Source organism: Durio zibethinus, chromosome 28 (assembly GCF_047325235.1).
Source record: "Durio zibethinus cultivar Kanyao isolate XHJ-2024 chromosome 28, ASM4732523v1, whole genome shotgun sequence".
In the NCBI taxonomy this organism is placed as follows: Eukaryota; Viridiplantae; Streptophyta; class Magnoliopsida; order Malvales; family Malvaceae; genus Durio; species Durio zibethinus.
In genome coordinates, this window is record NC_143189.1 from 13,446,236 (window position 1) to 13,469,028 (window position 22,793).

Below are 22,793 nucleotides of genomic sequence, written 5' to 3' on the forward strand. Positions count from 1 at the left end.
TTATTAAAATACCCTTATCATCATTTCATAAAAATTTGATGTGTGATTTTTTTATTTGAAAATTGCTATAATACTCTTATTAAATTACATAAATTAAATTTTAACATAATATAAAATTAGTCACATATTAAATTACTAATCTCATTGAGATTATTAAAATGCCTTTAGGTTCTTTGATTAAAAGTTGACACGTGTCTTAAATGATTATAGTATCCTTTTTATTATAATTACAAATCATCCCTCTTACCATAAATTAGTTAAAATTACAATGATACCCCTCTTATCATAATTGACTAAAATTATTATTATATCCTATATCATAATTACAAAAATACTTTTATGATTTCTTTATAAAAGTTGACATATGGCATTCTTTTTTAAAATTACTGTAAAACTGTTATTAAATTACTTATTAAAATAATTATAAATATATTTAAAATAATAAAAATCTGATAAATAATAATAATATTTTTTTTATAGAAAAATAGTTCACCTTGACATATCATATGATTTTAACCACAAAAGCATAACTAAATTCATTATTTACATATGAACTCTATTACTCATATGGTTCAATAAAATGAGTTTATGAGACGGATCGAGTCTAATTGACACCTTTAAAAATAAGTTTGTGACTCTATTTGGCTTGTTAAATAGAACTCATTTAGGCTTGTTACCACTAAAATATTTTAAATTATTTTTATATTAATATTTTTATATTATAAAATATATTTAAATATTAAAATTAAGTAAAAATATTTTATTAATATAATAATATTTTGAGTTGAACTAAATTAAACCAAGTTGAACTTAATGCTTGAAAAATCCTATTCAACGCACGGTGCCAGTAGTATCCAGTCACGAACTTGGCAAGCTACATGACCATCTAAATTATGGAAGAGTTTATCTATTGTAAAAGGATAAATTAGATGTTTGGCTCTCAAAATTTTAATTTCGGTAGGAAGCAAATTTAAACTTCTAAGCGGAGGTATAAATCAAAACTTTTCAAAAGTGCAAATTTAATAAGAAATATTTAATGAAAGTTTTTTAGAATTTCACTTTACTCATCAATAATTTACAAAATTATTAGGAGAATTATATAATTTCACATTATTTTTTTATTTTTCTATTTTTTATTGAATTCATTTATTTTTTTATTATAATTAATAAAAACATCACTTTATTTTATTTATTTATTCACCTAAAACTTGTGTTTTAATTTAATAAAGTTTGACTATTTTATTTTTATTTATTAAAAATATATTAAAATATTTAAATTTGCTAAATTTTTTTAGCTTCCCTTTACGGTACTCTTAAAATAGTTATATTCCAACAGTGCTTCTTGTAAAAGTTCTAACCAAGCCAAACAGACCTTTTAACTTTAAGGGTCAATAATTTAAAGTAAAAAGGAAGAGGAATAACATTTTGTTGTTTCCACATATAGCGGCATGGTCATAGCTAGTAATTTTGTGTTCTCATGTATGTAATAATTTGATTTGCATAGTTGAAAACCCGAAAAGATAGTTTGAAACAAGATTGCATTTTAAATGAACCAATGAGCACTGACAACCTTTGAGAAACTTAAGAAAATTAACTAAGTTTGAAATTTTATTTTGAAATTTGAGTCTTTTCTAAAAATTTTGAGCCTATTTAAGTTAGTATTGGCATTTACTAAAATACCACATATTAAGAATCAAAGGGAGTGCAAAAAAGAATTATACTTTAAACCAAATCATTTTTCAATAAATTTGAATTATCATTTGTGAGTCTAGATGAAAAAATATTGATTTTCCCTTTCTCATTCAGTAACTAAATGTGTGAAACCATTTCATCCTTTTGGAAAAACCAAAATGTGATTCACCTAATTCATTCAAGTTAGTAATCACAAGATTTCAAGAAATCTAAATGTCACATGTTTTTAAAGAATTGATTTATTTTTGTTTTGGTCACAAAAAATTGTTATGTGAGGTGATTTTTTTTTATTATTATTTTGGGGTAATTGGTGTTACCATTCTTTTGGAAGTTTTTGAAACCATGCAAATTTCTATTGTTACATATATGAATTTTCGTGGATGGGAGAAAGATGATTTCCAAATCAATACAAGAAAACTGACCTTTTAAGGGCAACAAAATGTTTTGTTTTGATAATTACAAATTGATAATTGCCTCTGCATAATTGTTTGGGTCATGCATTTGCATCATTTAAGGAATTTATAAACTGCATAATTGTTTGGATCATTCATTTACATCATTTGTGAAATTTAAAAATTGCATCATTGTTTGGACCATGTCTGTGCATCATTTGGTGAAAATTTAAATCATTGTTTTAAATATTGCATTTGCATCATAGTTAGAACCATGCATTTGCATCATTTTGTGAGTATTTAGATCTTTGACGTTTACAAACATTTACATCATTTAATTAAATTTTCTAAAGATATCAAGAAAGATGATGAAAAAATGACATTTGCATCTAATTTATTTAGATATTTGCATTTGCATTTATATTGGTGAGATAAGTATTTGCATTTGCATCTTGGTAGGATACATTGGCATTCATATCATGACATTTGCATTTTTGCAAACTTTGAGGTGAAAAAAGAAATAAAGAAATTTGATTTAAGCCTAGATTAAATTACGTATGATGAGATTTAAATCCAAATTAGCTAGCACATAATGAGACTTAAGCCCAGATTAGTTGGTACTAGTTGAATTTTAAGCCCAAGGCACTTGTTGAGAATTTAAGCCCAACTATGTTACCACATGAAAAGAAAAATATTGATTTTTAAAGTTTTAAAACCTCTATTGAAAAAGAGTTTTTCAAAATAAGAAACAATTCGTAAGACCTCTGCATATAATCTCCAAAACGTCCAAGTATGATTTATAAGACCTCAAAGTATGATCCTTATAACCTCTTGGTACCTTTTCACTAAAACCTCTTGGTACCTTTTTAAATTTAATTTTTTAAAGTTTTAAAGCCTTTGGTTATAATAGCTTTTTGGTTATGAATTTTAAAATTTTATAGCATTTAGTTAAACGAACTTTTTTATTTTTTTTTAAATTTCATTACCTTTGGTTAGAGGAGTTTTTTTTTTTTTTTTCAAATTTTAAAGTTTCATAGCCTCTAGTTAAATAAGCTATTTCAATTTTTTAAAAGTTTCAAAATTTCTAGTTAGAAGAGCATTTTAATTGTGAATTTTAAGTTCCATAGCCTCTGGTTAGAAAAGTTCTTTCATTTTTTAAAAGTTTCATTATGTTTGGTTAAAGAAGTCTTTTTAAAATTTTAAAGTTTCAATACCTATAGTTACAGGAGCTTTTTAAATTTTTAAAATTTCAATGCCTTTGCTTAAATGAGCTTTTTAAAATTTTAAAGTTTTACAACCTTTAATTAGATAATCTCTTTCATTTTTTAAAAGGTTCATTGCATTTGGTTAGAGGAGTCTTTTTAAAAATTTTAAAGTTTTAATATCTTTGGTTAGAGTAGTATTTTAAATTTTTAAAATTTTAATACCTCTTGTTAAAAGAGTCTTTTCAAATTCTAAAGTTTCAATACCTCAGGTGCCTTTTAATTTTTTAAAGTTTTAATACCTTTGGTTTGAAGAGTCTTTTAAATTTTTAAAGTTTTAATGACTTTGATTAAAGAAGCTTTTTAAATTTTTAAAGTTTCAATACTTCTAGTTAGAGGAGCCTTTTAAATTTTTAATACCTCTGTTGAGGATGAGCTTTTTGAACTTTTAAAATTTCAACTTTTCTATTGAGGATGAGCTTTTATTATTTTCCTCTGATAATTTTTTAACACAAACAAAATAGAAGTCTTTTGTTTTTATACAATTCATATTTCATAAAAAATGTGCAAAGAAGAGAAATTGTAGGCACTTAGTTTTGTTTGAGGTCTTTTCGATATTATTGGGTCTCGAATTGCATTTTGATATTAGATTTTCAAAACAATTTTAAGCCCAAATTTAAAGGTTGAAAAGTGTTTTTTAGTTTTATTTATGGTAAATAAATAACACAAATTTTGATTTTTTAAAAGATTGTGATTTTTTTTAGATTTGAAATTTAGAAATTGAGTTTGATTTTAATAAGTCTTAGGAATTAAGTTTCTACAAGAAGAAATAAAATTTGACAGGATCTTGATAGATTCAATTGGTATTAAAATTTTTTAAATTGAACAAGAATTCAATCCTTATATAAAAAGCTCAATTTCAGGCTCAGAGAATCAAGAAACAATTAACATAATCAACAATTATCAAGCAACACAAAACTTTGAGTTTTGAAGGAGAAGTTCACAAGTAAAGGGAGAAGAAAATCAATAAGTAATTGGAAGAGAGAAAAACAACAAAAAAAATGAAAGAAAATGAAAATTTTGAGATTTTATAGCTCAACTAAATTGCTACCATTTTGACCTTGAAGAAGAAAAGGATCCATATGTTATCCAAGCCCAACCCAACCTAAATCGCAAGATTTTTCTTTTTTTTTTTTATTTTAATTTTTTATGCTCTCTTGATTTTATATGATAATTTGAGAATATGAAATTTGGAAATTGTAGATATTTTTGTACAATATATATGTATGATTGTTTTGTTTAATTATTTTGGAATTAATTTGAAATTTATAATTTGTAAATAAATAAAAATAACTAAATTGATTTCATTGTCATAAGATATTTAATAAATCTAACGACGGAACCTTTTTGAGTAAATAATAAGTTTATCTTGAATATTGTTAAAGTGAGTTTTTTCTTTCTTTTTTTTTTGTGAAAACCTAAAATTTTTTTTAATATTTAAATATTGAAACATTGAAATTAATAAAAACTATTTTTGATTAAGACTTAATTAAGATAACATAAAACTAATTTGGTACCAATTTGTGAGTATTGTAAAGATGCTAAAACCTTTCATACACATAATCGACTCTCGAACTCAATTCTGTTGATGTAAACTAAATTTTATTTTTTTTAGAGACCCTTAGTTTAAACTTAAGATAACCATAAAAAAGATGATTCACAAAGGTGACCAATAATATTTAGATAAAAAAAATTGATAACGATTTCATATTTTTGTATTTAATAAGCAAATTCTCGCACTTGAGCATTATGCCACCTTATCAAAAATTATATCTATAGAACCTCCAATTTGGAAATCAATATTTTTTTTCTACATATGAAAGCTTATTATGTATTTGATTACCCTTTGGCCAAAAGAAAAATAAAATGTTTGATACACAATAGAAATATTCATCAGTCATCCACAAAGTTTAATTATGACATAACTTCAAATTAAAAATTTTAATAGTCTTAGGGACCACACTTAAAATTAATTTTAATGTGTACATGAAATTGCTATTTTCCTTCTTGTTTTTAAATAAAATGTGTCAAAAGTTAATTTAGCCGCTACAACAATACGAGATAGCTTTTTCCTTATTCTCATAAATTTTACCTCGTTTATTTCAAAATTTGGATCGACAAAAACTTTTAGAGTAGACTTTTAAATTCTAACCAAATATTTCGAGTAACAGAGCATTATATTTTTATCAATAATTAACCTAATCTTGTTGGAAATTAATAGATATTATTTTTACATATTATTAGTCACATTACTTGATATTGAGACATTTGCCACCTCAATTTTCTCTTCCCACTCCCGAGGTAGGTATAATCTTTGGGTATAAGCTTTTCATAATGTTTCAAATTTTCTTGAAAACTACCCTAGTTTTGGTAAATGTAAGGGAAACTGGAAATTAACTTGTTGCTTTAATTTCATCAACCAACCTTCACATTGCCTACCAAACCAACAAAGTTATTGTACAATTTTGTTTTTTTGTAAGATGAGGCATTTACTAAAATTTGATTATAGATTTGAATTTCGAACAGCCAATTATGTATTAATGAATTTGTTAATATTTTATTTGTTTAATCTCTCTAGGTCATTCTATTTTGACAAAGGCAGTTAGTGGTTAAAGAGATGGATCAGTGGCACAATAAATCCCAATTAAAATATATGGTTGGACCGTTTCAAAATTGCCATGAAGATATGAAATGGACTGTTTCAAAATTCTGTCAAATTTAGAGAATAAAGTTTTTTTTTTTTAAGTTACAATTACTGAATGATTAATATATAAATTAAAATATAATTAAATAATTAAATTCATACACAATAGGACTTAAATAAAAATCTCAAAATTTAAGGATTTCCTCTTTATAATTAAACCAAAGCCTCGTTCACACTTGGAGAACAAAGTTTAAAATATAGGAGATTATTAACTTCGCATAATTCAAAATTTTGACCAAAAAAATGCAAAATTCCTGTTTACCTAAAATTCAGTTTGTGAAATAGAGAAGTGGTTTTGAAAAATAGGTCAAATGTGTAGCTAAGTCTCTTCAACTCACCTTAAAAAAAAAAAAAAAAAATTCCGTACAAATGCTTTGACTCAGTTTGACGCTATCCGGTGTTCGGGAATTGAAATTTTGAAATGCAAATGCTAGTAGGGACCTTTTCCAATTTCTCTAGTTATAGTTTAGAGTTTTGCTCTCATGAATTTGATTTTATGAACTTATCATAAAATTTTGACGTGATTTAGTTATAATCGATTCAAACTTTGAATTTGATATTTTGGGATTAAATGATCAAGTTTGACAAAATATAATATTAATAAATAATATTTTAATTAAATTTTAATTTAAAAACATATTTAAATATAAAAATATTTTAATATTTGAAAAATAATCCTAACTTAAATGGACATACCGAGCTTACACTTGAGCTTTATAGGCATTAACTGGCTCGAGAGTCCAATCCTACTTGTGAACACTACTTGTATCAAAAAAATTAATTATAAATATTTAATAAGTAAATAAAAGGAATATTTTTATAAAATATTTTGACTTTGAACTTTTTTTTAATCAAATAAAAAGGTATATTGATAAAATTATAATTGTTCTGGTATATTTGATCCACCATCTTAAGTCATCAATTTGAACTTTATCCTTATATAGATTTTGTTTTAAATATTTTAATTAAATAAAATTTAATTTTCAACACACAGCCATGCCATGTTGGATTGTGATGCTAGGTCTCGGATTAAATCCCAAGTGTGCTGCCTCAGTCTTGTGTCGGGTTCACCATAAGACCTCGTGATTCTCCTATTGTCAACCTCGTTTATTCCTTCCATCATCACATCTATGTGGTTTTTTGAGAAGCTTCTAAGTTGAAGATTTGTCTGTGTGTTCCACATCATGGCTAATCCCCCACTCTGTCCCATTTAACTCACCCCAATACATGCATTGAAAGCACATGCATCTTCTTTTTATTCTTTTGAACTTCCTTTTATGTAGGTTTGTTTCACTAAGGAAAACTACATGGGATTTCTCTTTCTTCAACAGCTGTTGAAGAGCTCGAACTGTATGAGGGTTCCGAAGCCCCCGATAATTCCACACAAGGCACCTCATTGGTATTAATGTCATTGTTGCACTTTCATCAAATCTCCCTCCCTCGGGTTGACTTGTTCCCTCACTGTTTGTTTCATTGTCAATTGTATCCAATATTTTATCCATCCCTCGCTTTCCCAGACTTGTCTGAATAGCAATCTCTTGTCTAGCTACACGTCTTGCTTTTTTCTTCCATGTTGTTCCAGCATTGTGACTCGTTGTCGACTCTTCCCGCCCCTCTTTAATCGAGTTAAGCTTGCTACTGTTCCCCTCTTGGCTTCCAAGTGTAGTGGAGGTCCCCAGCATTTTTGTCACATGTGTGTTTAAGTGCAATGTTTTTTTCATGGCTAGCAATGTTTCCATACATGGCCTTTGATGGACATGGGTCCCGCTCATTTCTAGCTATATCCTCTCCTGCAATACCACCTTTTTTATGTATCACGTGCAACCTGCTTCAAATTTGATTTCGAAATTGTATCTGCCACTGCCAATCCGTCCCCTGGATCAAGGGTTTACTCGTTCCTCCGCTGATTTCATTTTCCTGATTTTTTGGCAGATTTATCTCCTCCAATCGATTATCCTTCTCAGTCACATCTTGGTGAGGCCGTACTCTGCTATGCCCACCTCCATGTAGAGTTTCCTGTTCCCCTCGAACACTTCCGTTGTTATCTCCCAATTTCCTCGAGAACATGTTTCCAGTACCTGTCCAATCTCTTCCCCAACCTATTCGGGTGACAGTACTGAAAGAGCCATACCCTTTTTTAACGGGGGACGCATGCAGCCAACTACCATAAAGAGAATCAGAGTCTATTCTGTTTTCTTTATTCCCTGCTAATCCACATTCCATACCTGTATGGCCAAGATTACGACATTCATAACAAAAGGTTGGCAGCCTTTCATATTTTACTACTCCTTTTATCTTATTCCCTCCTCCTTGAGTACCCAGTAGCACAAATCTTCTCAAAGGGTTTCTGATGTCTAATTCCACTCGAATCCTTACAAACATCCCCCACTCCGAATTGTTCCTAGTTGGATCAAAACCTTTGTAGTTCCCTATTTTTCTCCCAATTATCTCTCCAACACTGCTGTTCATCCATTTTAGGGGGAGATCGTATATACTTACCCAAAACTGAGCTTTCGTAAAATTATATTCCAATGGTCTGAAATCCCCATTATACTCAGTGAAGATCAAAAGCTTTTTTTCAAAGGACCAAAGGGAGCCACCCATAACCCTCATTTTGTCTTTCTTCGAGCCGAACTTAAAAATGAAAATACTGGAATCCAATATACTAACTTGCAATTCGATGGTAATTCTCCAAATGAACTTGAAAGTGCCGATCATGGCTTCTTTGTTGAAAGGGCGATTTGTTAATAGTTTACCCACTAACCATTTCTCTCCCTCCTCTACATTCACAGTATCACACTCGGTTCTTATCTCAACTCGATCATTCTCGTCCTCCGTTAGTTTCAGGTTGTTCCAAACCCCTTCCGAACCTTCTGCCATCACACCTCAAATGATATGTAGATGACACTCTCGAAACTCGTAAGAAAACTCAGAAAACTCAACCAGAAACTAGAACTCCTCCCATAGAGTCAAAACCTCCGATAACAGTAGACACAAACAATGGGAAAATGTGGACTACTCTGTGGGCTTTTGATACTCCAAGCAAGGTTAAGTCCCTATTTTAGAGAATTTATCATGGCTATTTACCGGTTTTGGTAAATTTTCAGAAGAGGAAATAGCGGTGAACAGGATGTGCTTCATGTGTGGAGTAGCTGATGAAACTGTGATGCATGCCATTAGAAAATGCCCATGTGCGGATCAAATCTGGGAAGCTATGAACGGTGACCAGCTAAGCCAGAGAGGAACCGATGATAATGCAGAATGGGTGAAAAAAATTTGCCTGTCAAGTAACCAAGAAACCCTTCATACCTGTATGATAATCGCATGGGTGGTACGGAATGAACGTAATAACGTGTTGCATGGGGATACAAAGAGGAGCCTGAATGAGATGGTGGGGTTCTCCCAGAGATACATAGACGAAACTAAAGCCACACAGGTCACAAACGATGGGGTCCAAAGCATACAGCAGCGTTGGCAACCTCCAGAGGAAGATATAGTCATGGTCAACTTTGATAGGGCAGTGCAGAAGCAATCGCAGAGAGATGGGGCCGGAATAGTGATCCGAGATTCCATAGGTGCAGTTCTAGCTGTAGCAACCATCCCAATATCAGCTATAGGGGGATCCTTTCATGTTGAAGCTGAAGCAGCTTTACTAGCATTGGAGTTAGCAGCAGAGCTGGGTTTCACAAGAATAATCCTTGAAGGTGACGCACTAAGGATTATCAAATCCATTGCTGGGAGATAAGCTGAACTATCACGAGTGGGGACTATAACATAGGATGCCAAACAGAAAATGAAGCAATTCTGTATCTGTCATGTCCAACATAGGCCAAGATCATGTAACAAGGTAGCCCACTTATTGGCAAACAGGAGTTTAGAGGATCCAGATAGAAACATTTGGATAGAGGAATATCCCACTTCTATCTCTAACGTTGTACTGGAAGATTGCATTTCAGTTTATGAATGAATGAACGAACCCTTTCTTTTCAAAAAATAATAATAATAATAATAATAATAATAATAATTTCAATTTAAATTTTATAGTTATAATTAAAAACTTCAAGAGTTGATCATTTTCATAAAATCAATTCCTTAGAATCAAAGCTATGCAAGCCAAGGGAATATTAGATAGCCTACACGTAGCATGTTTTTGAAGTTGAGGCGTGTTTGATATTCTTTATTCATCCATGGCATAGTGAAGGAGATGGGATGGTGAGTGGTGCGACCTTATTTCCAAATATCTTCTTCAACGTAAATCGATCATATTTCTCTCTTTTTTTTTTTTTTTTATATGTTTGCTCTCATCTTATCTACTTACTTCCACAATCATTTAGATTCCTATCCAAGAAATAAAAACATGCTTTAAAATACAATAAAGCAAAAGAAGAGCTTTAGTCTTTGCATTTGAACCCTCAATTTCACCAAATTAAAACTACTACTATTTTTTTCTTACTTGTATTTAAATGAAATTATCCATATTACTGTTGAAAAAAAGGTTAACTATATGTTTGGTCCTTAAACTTTAAAATTTTTTGTCACATTAATATCTTAAAAATTTTTCTATTACGTTAGTACTTAACTTTCATATTGTTATCACGTTTATTAATATGACATCAATATTCAATAAGTTATTAACACGTGTAAAAAATAATTTAGTCAATACAACATCATTATTGTCATGTTAGTATTAAAAAAATTTTTAAAAAATTTTAAAATTTTCTAAATTTTTTTTAATTTTTTAAAAATTTTAAAAATTTCCAAAAATTTTAAAAACTTCAAAAAATTTTTCAAAACTTCAAAAAATTCAAAACAATTAAAAAATTTTTTTTTTTAAATTTTAAATTATTTTTAAATTTTTATAATTTATAAAAAATATTTTAATTTCAAAAAATTAACAAATTTTCAAAAAATATTAAAATTTCTTTACAAAATTCTAAATTTATTTAAATTCTAAAAAGTTTTAAAAAACTTTGAAAAAAATTCTAAAAATTATTTTTAAAATTTACAAAAAAATATTTTTATTTCACAACAAATTATAAAAAATACTAAAAAGTTTTTAAAAATATTCTAAATTTTTTTAAATTTATAAAAAATTTATAAAAAATTATAAAATTAAATATTTTATAAATTATAAAATTATCATAATTTGAAAATTTTTAGAAATTCAGAAAATTTTTTAAAAAGTAAAAAAATTCAAACAAAATTAAAATTTATAAAAATTAATATTTATCAAAAGGTAAAATTCTATTAATATATAAAAAAAAATTATAAAATTTTTTGAAAGTTTTCAAGTTTCCATAATTATTTTTGAATTTTTTAAAATTTTTAAATTTTTGAAAATTTTTACGAGTTTTGAAAGTTTTTAGAATTTTTTAAATTTTTTCAGAAGTTTTTAAATTTTTGCAAAATTTTTAAATTTTTTATTTTATTGAATTTTCTAAAATTTTTTTAGAATTTTTAAAATTTTTTTCCTAATTTTTTTGTTTTTATTATTTTTATCATTTTAAAAAAATTTTAAAATTTTGTTAGGATTTTTTAAAACTTTTTAGAACTTTTAAAAATTTCTCGAAAAGTTTTTGAATTTTTTATTTTTTTAAATTTTTTAAATTTTTATAAATTTTTTTTTAAATTTTCTTTTTATTCCAACGCAGCAATAATGATATGGCGTTACATATATATATATATATATATATTTTTATACGTGTCAATATTTTATTGAATATTCATGTTTCGTCAGTAAAATTAATTAATGTCAACATAATAACAATTTGAAAGTTCATATAACAATGTGACAAAAAAATTTTCAAATACTAATGAAACAAAAATTTTAAAATTCAGATGCCAAATATATATTTAACCCTATAAAAAAAAAAAACAAAATTTAGTCTAGTTGATCAGAGAGAAAAGCTCCCCGTTTATGTCAATCATTTTTGAAAGTCTGAAAAAAATTAAATCAAACAAAATTTGAAAATACTTATGACATATTATAAAAAAAATTCTAAATTGATCTCTCGTCAGCCAGTAATCTCCATATCTCTTTGTTCTTTAATTAATTTTTATAATCATTAAACCGAAGTTACTATTCATATAGCGGTAACAATCATTACTATACATGTGAAATGCCATTTTATATTTCAAATGTTCATACACTTTACTAATAATTAAAAAAAAAAAAAGTTAGTTGATCAAGAATCTTAGACTTGCTTCAGTGACTTTCTGAGCCAAAAGAAGAAGAGGAAGAAAAAAAAAGGACTCAACTTAAGTAGGTAGCATCTATTAAGTCTCTTGACAGCTAGGTCTTTTTGTAAGCAACCGTAAATCATGTTCAATTGTCATTTTCTTCCTTCAAATCGGTCAAAAGACAAAATTTCGATATGTAATTCAAGTAATCCCATTAAATTGTCAGAAAGAATGCAAATAATAATTATCATAATAATAATAACTAAAGTTATTGGACACCAATGTTGAGATTCACTAGAAGAAAATAGAAGAAACTTGGTATTTGGTAGATGGTGAAGGAGGGGCCGATTGCTAACAAGAATTTCATGGCAACTGCATGATTTCATTTCACCGCAAATTCCAAAAAGACCTATTTATATTTATATGGACTTGATTACATTCCCGTGTAATGGTGTGCAAACTAATTCCATTACATAACTGAAGTCCGGCCCAGTCAGCCACCACCAACGGTTCACAAGGGGAAAGATAAATATGCAGCTCTATTACCATTTGAGAGCAAAAATGAGCCTTATATTTCACCTATAGACAAAAACAAACGATCCCTTTCTCCTGTCTTGAAGCTGAACTTACCAGCTTTAGAGGTTTTTCTTCACATTTTATATATACATACCATGGCGTCAGCCTCGAGGAGAAGTTTCCTTCTCTCACCTCCCTTGGTCGTTGCAGGGGATAGCACTAGGAGATTCACCATCCTTGAGACTTGTACTGTCAGATGAGGGCAGTCTTTCTGGAATTGTTGGCTTGGACTCCAGATAATTACTTTCAACCTTCAACTCCTCAGCAGACTTTTGACCATCACCAGTTGATCTGCCATCAGTTGTAGATGCATCTTTCAATGATTTATGGACCATAGACTTGTCAAGCATAGCACCGTCAGCAGAGCTATCAGCATAGGATTTAGATTTTCGTGTTGATGTGCTAGCATGAGCACCATTCCTTGAATACCATCATAGTTTTTAGTAGGGTCCAAACATATTAAAATGTAGATTTTGAATGAATAAATGAATGAACCTGGTACACTAACCTTTTTGAGGATGAACGGGGCCTGGCTGATTTTGGTAAGCTTGAATGTGCTTTACCTTTCTGCTTGCGCAGTCTGGTCACACAACATGAGCACAATAACTATGAGATGAAATTAAATAAAACTGAAAACAAGCACCACCAGAACTAAAAATCGATAAATTTATCAGTCACTTGAAAGGAGAATAAAAATGAATTCTGAAACTTGTAAACCACGCAGAGATTTTAGTCATATTGCAATTCTATGATTATTCTGACAGAAATGATCATGCATGCAGAAACATGCTCAGAGCAACAACTTAATGCCAAGATGCCAAAGCTCTCAGGCAAGAAGAGAGTGAAATGGAAGATACGCAAAGATTTTAAAATAACAGGGAGCTGAAGGAACTTTTAAACTTGCTTGCAAATAACCTGGCAATCAGCATTTTATTAGGTGATACCAACAGACAATTTTCATAACCTTCTTATTCTTTCTACAAATTTTATTCTTAGGCTGAATTGAAGACTATAGTAGAGCAGAGGCAACTTAATCATTGATAGCCAGATTCAAATTTGGCAAGGTGCAGCAACTAATGACTCTGATTTCAAAGCACACATCTAGAAGAAACCAATAATAGGTGGAAACTGGAAAGCAACACTTACATATCAAGAGAAACATCAGGTGTTGGAAGATCAGTAGTTTCTTGGCCCTGTTAATATGATCAAGATATCGAACCACGATGGAGTTATTTTATTGAAATAAAACAACAAACTGTGACCAAAAACAAAAAAATAATACAAAAAACAAATAGATGGTTAGACACCAACTTTGTCATGAATGAGCTGCCAGCATTCCCTTCTGAGATTCAGTCTTTCCTCATCACCATCGTCATAGAACACCTGCATGATAAGTCATCAACAGAATCATAGTTAAGACTACAACGTTCAGAGAAAGGCAAAAGTAAGATAGCTGAAATTGAAGATTTTACATGGAAGATTGTTTAAGACTATAAATGTTAAATGAAGACCAATGACTTTTATCTGCAAAGAATCATTTAGATTCAGTTTTATTTTCAATAACAGTAGAAGATGCTAAAACGAGAATAGGTCATGGGCTCGAGGTGAGAGAAAAATCTTGCCTTTGAATTAAGGAAGGGGGCTTGGTAATGGGCCCAGCATACTTCAAGGACAAAGGCAAAGGTTCGATGGATTCATAAAATTGAATGATATGCAAGAAAAAGAAAGGAAAATATAGGAAGCTGCAGGGAGACTTATAACTATAGCTTGGTGAGATTTATCTGACCTGGTGCATCATTCTAATGGGGTCAAAGGAAGCTACCACGCCTTCATAAAACCTGCATGATGTAAAATTCCGCATTAGAGAGCATTACAGGGAAAATTTAATTTAGTGTCACAATAAACAGCATTTCTCATAGAGGTTTAAACTGCTGCCAATTCTTACAGAGACATATCTACTGTCAAGTGGCACATCAACCTGAGAAGCCTTGCTCTTTACCATTGGCCACATGTCTTTGGCTTCACCATGAAAGCCATCCTCTCATGACTAGATATAGTCCAGAAAATTATTAAAACCCCAGTGCACACAACTACTTAATCTCGATGCTTGTGGACCCCATGTCTAAAAGCTTGCTAACATGCAAGCCTAAGCTGACAATTCCTCTTAGTGCTTCATCATAGTGCATGATGTCCTTAACAACAGGACCTGGCCTACAGTTTTAGTCTAAAACTTCAGATGTACAGTCATTCATTTGGAAGAATACTTGGTTGAAACTTAAAAGCCCTAACAAATATCTAAAGGACCCGTCACCACAATAATGAAAGGAACAACGCATGATAGCCCTTGAGCTTCATATGCCAACAGGTTACAATATTCCAACAGGCTACCTCTTCAGAATCTCAACTTTCATCGATAAAAACTGAAGGACAGAACAATGAACTTACCAACAGCTTCTACTTCAATACCTTATCAGAAATTATAAGGTTTAGAGATCTTTTAAATACTGAGAGATACAACAAACTTGACAAGCCTCTCAAAGAAGCAATGGTAAAAATGCAGAACTGCAAAACAAGGTCTTCAGTACTTACCTCTTGTCCATTGGCCACCAAACTTTTATTCTCCTACCGGTCAATTCCTCACCAAGATCAGGCAATTCAGAGGCCTGAATCAGAAATTGAACCATGTAATTACATTAAATTTTGAATATAACTAAATGGCAATTACCTTTCAATGTTGGGGAGGGAGGAAGAAAACAAAATGATGAAATGGAGAAAAACAATTGATATGGGAAACAAATGGCCCATACAAACACAAAGCAAGAAAGGAAGCTCTAAGAATTCTGTTGAGCTAAATTACTAAGAAAAGAAAGCAAAAGCAAGAAAGAAACCAAAAATATCAGAGTCCTCACAACCAGAACAAGTTATGGCAAGTAGAATAACAACATACCATTCCCTTTCTAGCATTTCTTTGGCTCTTGGGATTTGTTTTAGGAGTTTTCTCCATGTAACTACCACCTCTTCTAGATGTAGTAGCAGATCTAGAAATTGTCTTCTATCCAGTTGACAAGAGGAGCAGACTAGTAAGCGCTTAAGACACAACCCTTTATTCAGTGTAGAACAAAAATAAAAATCAATGGAAGTCATCTTTGTTTCATACCTGTTTACCAGATGCTCCACTGATGTTTTTATCCAGCATATCATCATCATCCAAAGTTTGATTATTTTTATATTTCTTTACAGTTGGCTGCTGCAACTTTTTCTCCTCAAGGTCACTTTGGACCCTACCTTCCTTTTCTGGGGCAAAATATAGAGAAGCTTGGTTTGTCTTTGCACCAATCTCAACCCTTCTTGAGCGCTTCTGCCGTTTTCTGTCTGAAGTTTTGGCTTCAGATTTCATTTGCAGACTGCCACCTGCAGATGGTGCGGGTTTCTCCAGAATCTGGGCCTTCAACTCCAATCTCTTTGTTAGTGAGGAATTAGGATCAGCATTTTCAGTTGTCATGCTCTCTTTCCCTTTTGACCGGCCCCTTCTAGGATTAATTCCTCCAGGAAGACCACTATTTGGAGATGCAGAAGAAGCCCCTATTATTTCCTTAATTTGGAAAGACAACTCCATGGATTCACTCACTTTTTCATCCATCAATTGCGCAGCTGCATCCTCCAAATCTGAGTTTGCAAAGGATGAACAATCAACTCCCTTTTCATGAGGTTTTCTATGATGAGGGATTTGCAAAGTGTCCTTACCCATATAAATCCAAGAATGATCATAGCCTTCTTCTGAATTCATCAAAGAATTAGGTCTCCGGCCCCTTTTCTTTGGAACAATATCTGGCTCAGTTTCTGATTTGACTGGATCCAAATAGACAGAATTGTCAAGTCTAGCACCATCAGTAGCAGCAGCACTTCTGGGTACCTCCATACGAGAACAACACTCCAAGATTTTTGAAGGTTTAACATTTAAGATGGCATCATTATTTCTGCTTTTATCTCTGGTACCAGCAGTTACAGTCCTCGTCAATGATTTGGAAATAGCATCCATATCTTCACAGAGTTCTCCATCAAAAACAGGTTCCACTTTCACCTGATCAATAAAAAGTTGTATTCAAACTTCATTCTAAAGTTGTTCAACACAACTTAAGTAAAGATATGCACAAACATCATTGCAACAAGAACAAGCATTTAGCAGAAAATAAAGTGCAGATTATGGGGTACACAGTGGCAGATGAACTGGCTCTATCAAAATAGCAGGCTTTTCAAATCTCAAATAGTTGAAAAGTGAACAGACATGAATCCTTATCCAACTAAAAATTAAACGTTACAATTTACAAAGGAGTCCAAATAGCAAATTTAAGATACCTTGATAAAATATCCTCAATTAAAAGAACCTTTCTACTTGTCACATTGTAGAATTCCAATGAAGAAACACTAAATTTTGAATTTCGGTCAGTTTTGATGAGTAGCATGGTAAACAGAGAGAATCATACCAAATGGTCCCCAGACTTATTGACATGATAGTACTCCAGATTATCAGATTCACTTTTGCAGATTGAAGCAATGATTGGAGAATACTCATTCAAAGCAATGTTCATAGACTGTACTGCTTCCATGAGATATGGTTTAATCTTATGAGCACAGTTAGCAATGACTTTCTCCCCAAGCTTCCATGAAATTGGTAATATTTTCTATAATGATAAGTGAACTGTATTAATTGTCTCAGAGAAACAATGAAAAACATAAAGTAGAGGAAGCGTAGATATAGAAAATTACCTGATTTTCCTTCATCACACTAGCCAAAAGAGGACTAAGAAGACCCCAGGAAATACCATCACTTTCATCTAATACCAGTGTCATAATTGATTCCATGGACAGAAAAACAGTATGAGGATGGTTGGACCTTAAAGTAAAACAAGGAAAAATCCACAACTTGTTAATTTCAGTAAGGTAAACGCAGTACGCCAAATTAAAAAGTCTCCTAAAGCCATTTGTTCAGTTAATAGTGGTTAATGTCACAGTGTTCTGAATAGCATCCAACATGAACACAACAAATGTGGTTATATACCGAATGCCATAAATCACAAGACTCTCAAAACCCTTCAGACAATTGCAAAATAGATAGTCTCTTAAAAACAAAAGTGTTTAGGAAACTCACCGTCAACTTAAATTAAAAGGTTAAAAAGTTTTAGAAACCCATTGAGGAATGATAAAAACTTACATCCATCAGCAATAAGTGTGCTAACTGACACAACGAATGCACGTAAAGATAAACAGATATAAATGGCAGGGGACTTGAGAGATTTCCCTTTTTTTTAAAAAAAAAGGGCTTAGGATTAATAATTTGAGATTCTGTTTTGTCATAATTACATATCAAATATGTTAAATTATCAGAAGAATTTCTTATGACAATGCAAACATGCAACTGAGAGCAACTAAAATTTTTATTCCTGTTTATGATAATGGGAATTTTAATTTGGAAAGAAAACAATGCCCCCCACATACAACAAATCTTCTTCTATTAAAATATTTATTGATAAAAAATACAAAATCAGGGTGTCTCATAGTATATTCTTCTTTGTATGTTGATCATTTTCTCTTACACAGTATGCAATGAAAAAACTGAAGTTACTACTAAATCTATATTCTTCAACAATAAAAGTCAGGGTGTCTCGTAGTATATTCTTCTTTTTATCTTGATCATTTTCTCTTACAAAGTATGCAATGACAAAACTGAAGTTACTACTAAATCAATATTCTTCAACAATGAAAGTAATTGCCAAACAATGCACAAATGCATTTGACCATTAAAAAGGGTCACAGAATAAGATTTTTTTTTTAAATTATTTTCGAAGAGAAACGAGAATCTATGTCTCCTGCATGGGAGTCTAAAGGCTAGTAGTCTTGCACAAGGTTTAATGCATATACAAACCAAGGCCAATGATAATATTTTTTTTGTAATTTTGCCCCACATATTCTATGCCAAAGACTAACATCTGTATTGCCTCATCCAAAGCATTTACAAAAGAAATAATCATTATGTACACGTAATTCCTAGCAAGCCCGCACAAGCCCAGATATCCCCTAGTCATTAGCATAATTTGTTGGAAAAATTAACTAACTCATAATTCTCCTATCATTAAAAAAGCAACCCAAAACAAACTGGCAACTTGTGGAGAGATCCCAACCTAAATACAAGGCCACTACAAACCTTAAACCAAGCTCATGAGGGATATACACTTTGTGCTCCCGCTCATGTGCAAGCTCAATGGAACAGCCCAGAAAAATAGACCTATTCCATAGACTAATACTTAAGACAACAAGCAAACCTAGCTCTGATGTGAGGTTAAGCCACCCACTTAAAAATCGACAGGAACTAGTTGAGGAGGTGAAACAACATAAGAGGCCTAACCCAACCCAAATGAAAGGCCACAACACCTAAAAACAAGCTAATGTTTATATATAACTTCACCTAAAACCTATCAACCAGCATGACCAAAATGAGATCTATCAAAATCTGAGATATTTTATAAGATACCGATTATGGATCAGATGGAATGGAATATCCGTTTTGCCGGTAGCTCAAAAGAAAGTATAGACATCATAGATGAGAATGCTTGTCAGGGCCACACTAACTGGTATACCTCCAGAGAGCTTCTTTCAAGTGCAAATGCATTATAACCTTTTCATTTCTAAACAGAAACATAGTATGGTCCATACAATTCATCACAAGTAGTTTATGAACCAAGAAGACAAACAAGACTCTTTATATAAGACATCAAATCTTAATCTTCCTTCTCAAGAGCTAACTCCAGCCCCATTAACTTCAGAAAGATATAAGTAAATCCAACTTCAAAGTTCATACAAAAATTGCTATTCTCTACCAAGGGAGAATGGCGTAGGCAACCTTTTTCAAATAAATTAGATAACTAATTAAGGTAAAATGCTTAAAATTTTGCTTCTAATAATCAAAACTAGCACACCTCCAATCAAGAGCACCCCATCTGTCCAATAGCTTAGTCAATTGGAAAGTAAAACAAGTAGCCCTAGTTTTAAACCTGTCATAGTGGGGGAGAAGAAAGAAATAAATTTTTTCTCTTGTAAGTAGTCATGCATCTAATAAAACCAAAAGTTTAAGGTGATGTAAATTTTCACCATCCCTGATATACAATATTAATTTTATGTCCTTCGTCTACATTTTGTTCAGCAACTAATTACTCTAAGAAATATGTGGAGTACAACTAACTTCTCTTAAAACATAAGAGAGCAAATAAGACCCCAACATATATTTTCTGGGAAATGGAAATCACAGCAAAAGCTAATGCCTCAAGTCCCACGATAGGCTTATTAATATATGTTTCATCAAATCTTGACTTTCTTTTTCCTCGAGTATGAAAAAGCTTATCTAAGTATCAATTATGTATGTACCTTTAACAAAAATGCAATTCAAGAGATATTTGATATTTTTTATCCTCCTTAAATTCTACATGACTGTGTTTTCCAGACTAAACCTCCATTAAACAATGAAACCAAGGAACCTAAATCGCAAATATTAGACTAGCCTTAGAAACATTAAACCTATAAGGATAGAAAGATGTTTTCTAACATGCCATCAAGAACTTTTATGACAAACTTTAACTTTATTTTATTCACAATTTTACAATTCTAGTAGTTTAATAAGTTTTGAACAACCGTAAATATGAAGATATAAATTAATAACAAACTCTAGCTTCTAATAAAATCTAGCTCACTTTAGACACGGAGAATATCTTCCAAGAACTTATAGAAGTTCAAGTAGCATTCTGGTTATAGATCCAAAAATATCATCATATGACTGAAACCAATAAAGAATCATCACCAACAAGCCTCTTACCTAATTTTTTTCAGAAATTGCTGAAACATCTCTATAATTAATTCCTCACACTCAAGGTCCAACATCACCAAGCATAACCGAACTCTTGCAAACGTATCAAGAACTGAAACCACCTTTGTATAACAGCGATTGGCCACATTGGACAAATGTTTAAAAGCTGCTACGGTCAGCTGAAAAATTTCCTGAGCACCAATGAATTGGAAGGCAAATTATGCAAACTTAAGAACCAATAGAAGGAAGAACCAACAACAACATTTAAGCATATATTTGAAAGAAAGATTGTTATGTTTGAAGCTGTTATCTTTTCAGAAAGTGGTTTAAGCAGAACTCATTTAAACTGTTTTAACTACCTTCATTCTTTCATCATTGTAAGGAGCAACTGGTGCTGTTATTCTTGTAATCTCGGTTATACAGGATACAACTGAAACCTTCACATCCATATCTGAGTGCCTCAGGAGGGCATCTGAAGTAAGTGCCTTCATTACAGGTAGAAGTGCCTTCTGCATTGACCGAGGTGGTGCTTGCTCCACACTAATGAGCAGGTTCTCAACTTTCTGAAACAGACAATGAAACCAAAAAAAAAAAAAGGAAACGAAAATGTAATGTGGAGTTATGACAAAATGAAATAAACAAAAAAATTGTGGGAAAGGGTAGAAACCTTCAAATAGAAGAAAAAACATAGAAGTGACAGAAATATTCAAAATAACCATAACACGAACACAGAACAAAACAATCGAACAAGAATAGAACGATTGAAAATTAGCCAATATCACCTTCAAAACCATGAATCTGAAAAAAAAATTTGATCAATTCAACAAATAATCATCAACATAAGTATGTACCAAAAGCTAATAATTGAAAGGAATAAAAGTATACTTATAAACATAAACCATCAACTGCTTATCACATAATTTCTAAGCAATAGAACAAAGAAAAGACATAAATGTTGTGCTCACCCACAAAAACAATAGAGAACATTGATATAACAAAAAACAGAAAACAACACATTAGGTTCTTGACTCCTTGTCCAAAATTACAACCAATGTAATTAAGGAATATGCATCAAATGTATTTATAATTGTGACAAAATGTAGATACAGAGAACATAAATAATCAATAAGCCATCAGAGGGGCTCATCACAAAGTCTAAACCTTTCAGTCCAAAACTAACCAATGATGAAGAAAACCCCAACTTCAGATATTGCGAACATTGATCATCTATGACAAACCCATTTCGATTCATGAATCATAGGTCAACATTGCAATGAAAAAGTCGCAACAAACATGCCATGCAAAAAAGCGAAACAAAGGGAAAGATTAAAAAGTGGTCATTTACATCAAGAAGATTAAGAAATTCATCAATAGATGATGGTGGATTGAGAAGGTTGTTTCCTGCTTCCTTAAGTTGCTCCTCAAGCTCCATTTTTCTCTCAAAAAGAAGCATCTTTCTCTAAGCAGTCACTGTCACTTTCACCAAACAAAACCCTAATCCAAAATTCTCTCTTTTCTTCCACTTTTGCTTGCCTTCCAGAATTTCACTGGTTTTTGCACTAAAATGCTAAAACCCACAACAAAAATACTCCCATTTAGACTACCAAGTAAATCCCAAGTCCTAACCAAACAATGCTGACAACAAAAACAGCTAAAAACTTTTTTTTTCTTAAAGGAAAGGGTTAAGCATGCAAGTAGTGAAATAACTTCAGAACCAAAAATGGGTAGTCCCGGATTCTTGCCCTTCATCAACTTTAACTAAATTTTGTGGGTTTGAAATCCGATGACTATCCAGGATTTTTTTTTTTTTTCGTGAGATTTTTCTCGATTTTTATCATTTCTTTCTCTCTAAAGTCTAAAGCGTTGGGGTTGGGGCTTTAAGTTTTGCTCTCTCACAAGTCATAATATTGTAGGCAGGTACATTTTAAGAGAGAAACGAGTGACAGTGTCCTGAAACTACTGGTTTGTCTCTTGTATCATTCGCTTCAGTGAATTTGGTAAAATCCTTCGATTTTTTTTTCAAAAAAAAATTATTGCAGAGATGTAAGATCAGGCACACCTCAAGTTTCAGACAGAATTTAGATTGGATTAATAAATTTTTATTAATTTTCTACATAAAGTATGTGGCCTTT

At 31.1% G+C, this 22,793-nt stretch overlaps 2 protein-coding genes across 5 annotated transcripts; one reads left to right on the plus strand and one right to left on the minus strand.

Annotated features, from left to right (window-relative positions):
• The first annotated feature begins 9,180 nt into the window (after window positions 1-9,180).
• LOC149510784 (uncharacterized) lies at window positions 9,181-9,795 on the plus strand. Its single transcript, XM_089757091.1, has one exon. The coding sequence runs from the start codon at window positions 9,181-9,183 to the stop codon at window positions 9,793-9,795; it is 615 nt and encodes a 204-aa protein (XP_089613217.1).
• A 2,796-nt stretch (window positions 9,796-12,591) lies between these two features.
• Window positions 12,592-22,557, minus strand: LOC111281182 (Tudor/PWWP/MBT superfamily protein). 4 transcript variants are annotated; one of them, XM_022868829.2, is made up of 14 exons: window positions 22,007-22,557; window positions 21,021-21,224; window positions 20,671-20,852; window positions 17,574-17,700; window positions 17,291-17,488; window positions 16,551-16,887; window positions 15,964-16,472; window positions 15,754-15,855; window positions 15,396-15,469; window positions 14,593-14,644; window positions 14,118-14,189; window positions 13,953-13,999; window positions 13,315-13,386; window positions 12,592-13,226 (listed from the first exon to the last, which is right to left on the minus strand). In XM_022868829.2, exons 1-14 carry the CDS (start codon window positions 22,112-22,114, stop codon window positions 12,935-12,937), a joined length of 2,376 nt encoding a protein of 791 aa, XP_022724564.2. In that variant the 5' UTR covers window positions 22,115-22,557; the 3' UTR covers window positions 12,592-12,934. The 4 variants fall into 4 exon arrangements, with proteins under 4 accessions (XP_022724564.2, XP_022724562.2, XP_089613120.1 ...); XM_022868827.2 differs by having other exon boundaries at window positions 15,754-15,858; XM_089756994.1 differs by having other exon boundaries at window positions 15,964-16,887.
• Between the last annotated feature and the right edge of the window lie 236 nt (window positions 22,558-22,793).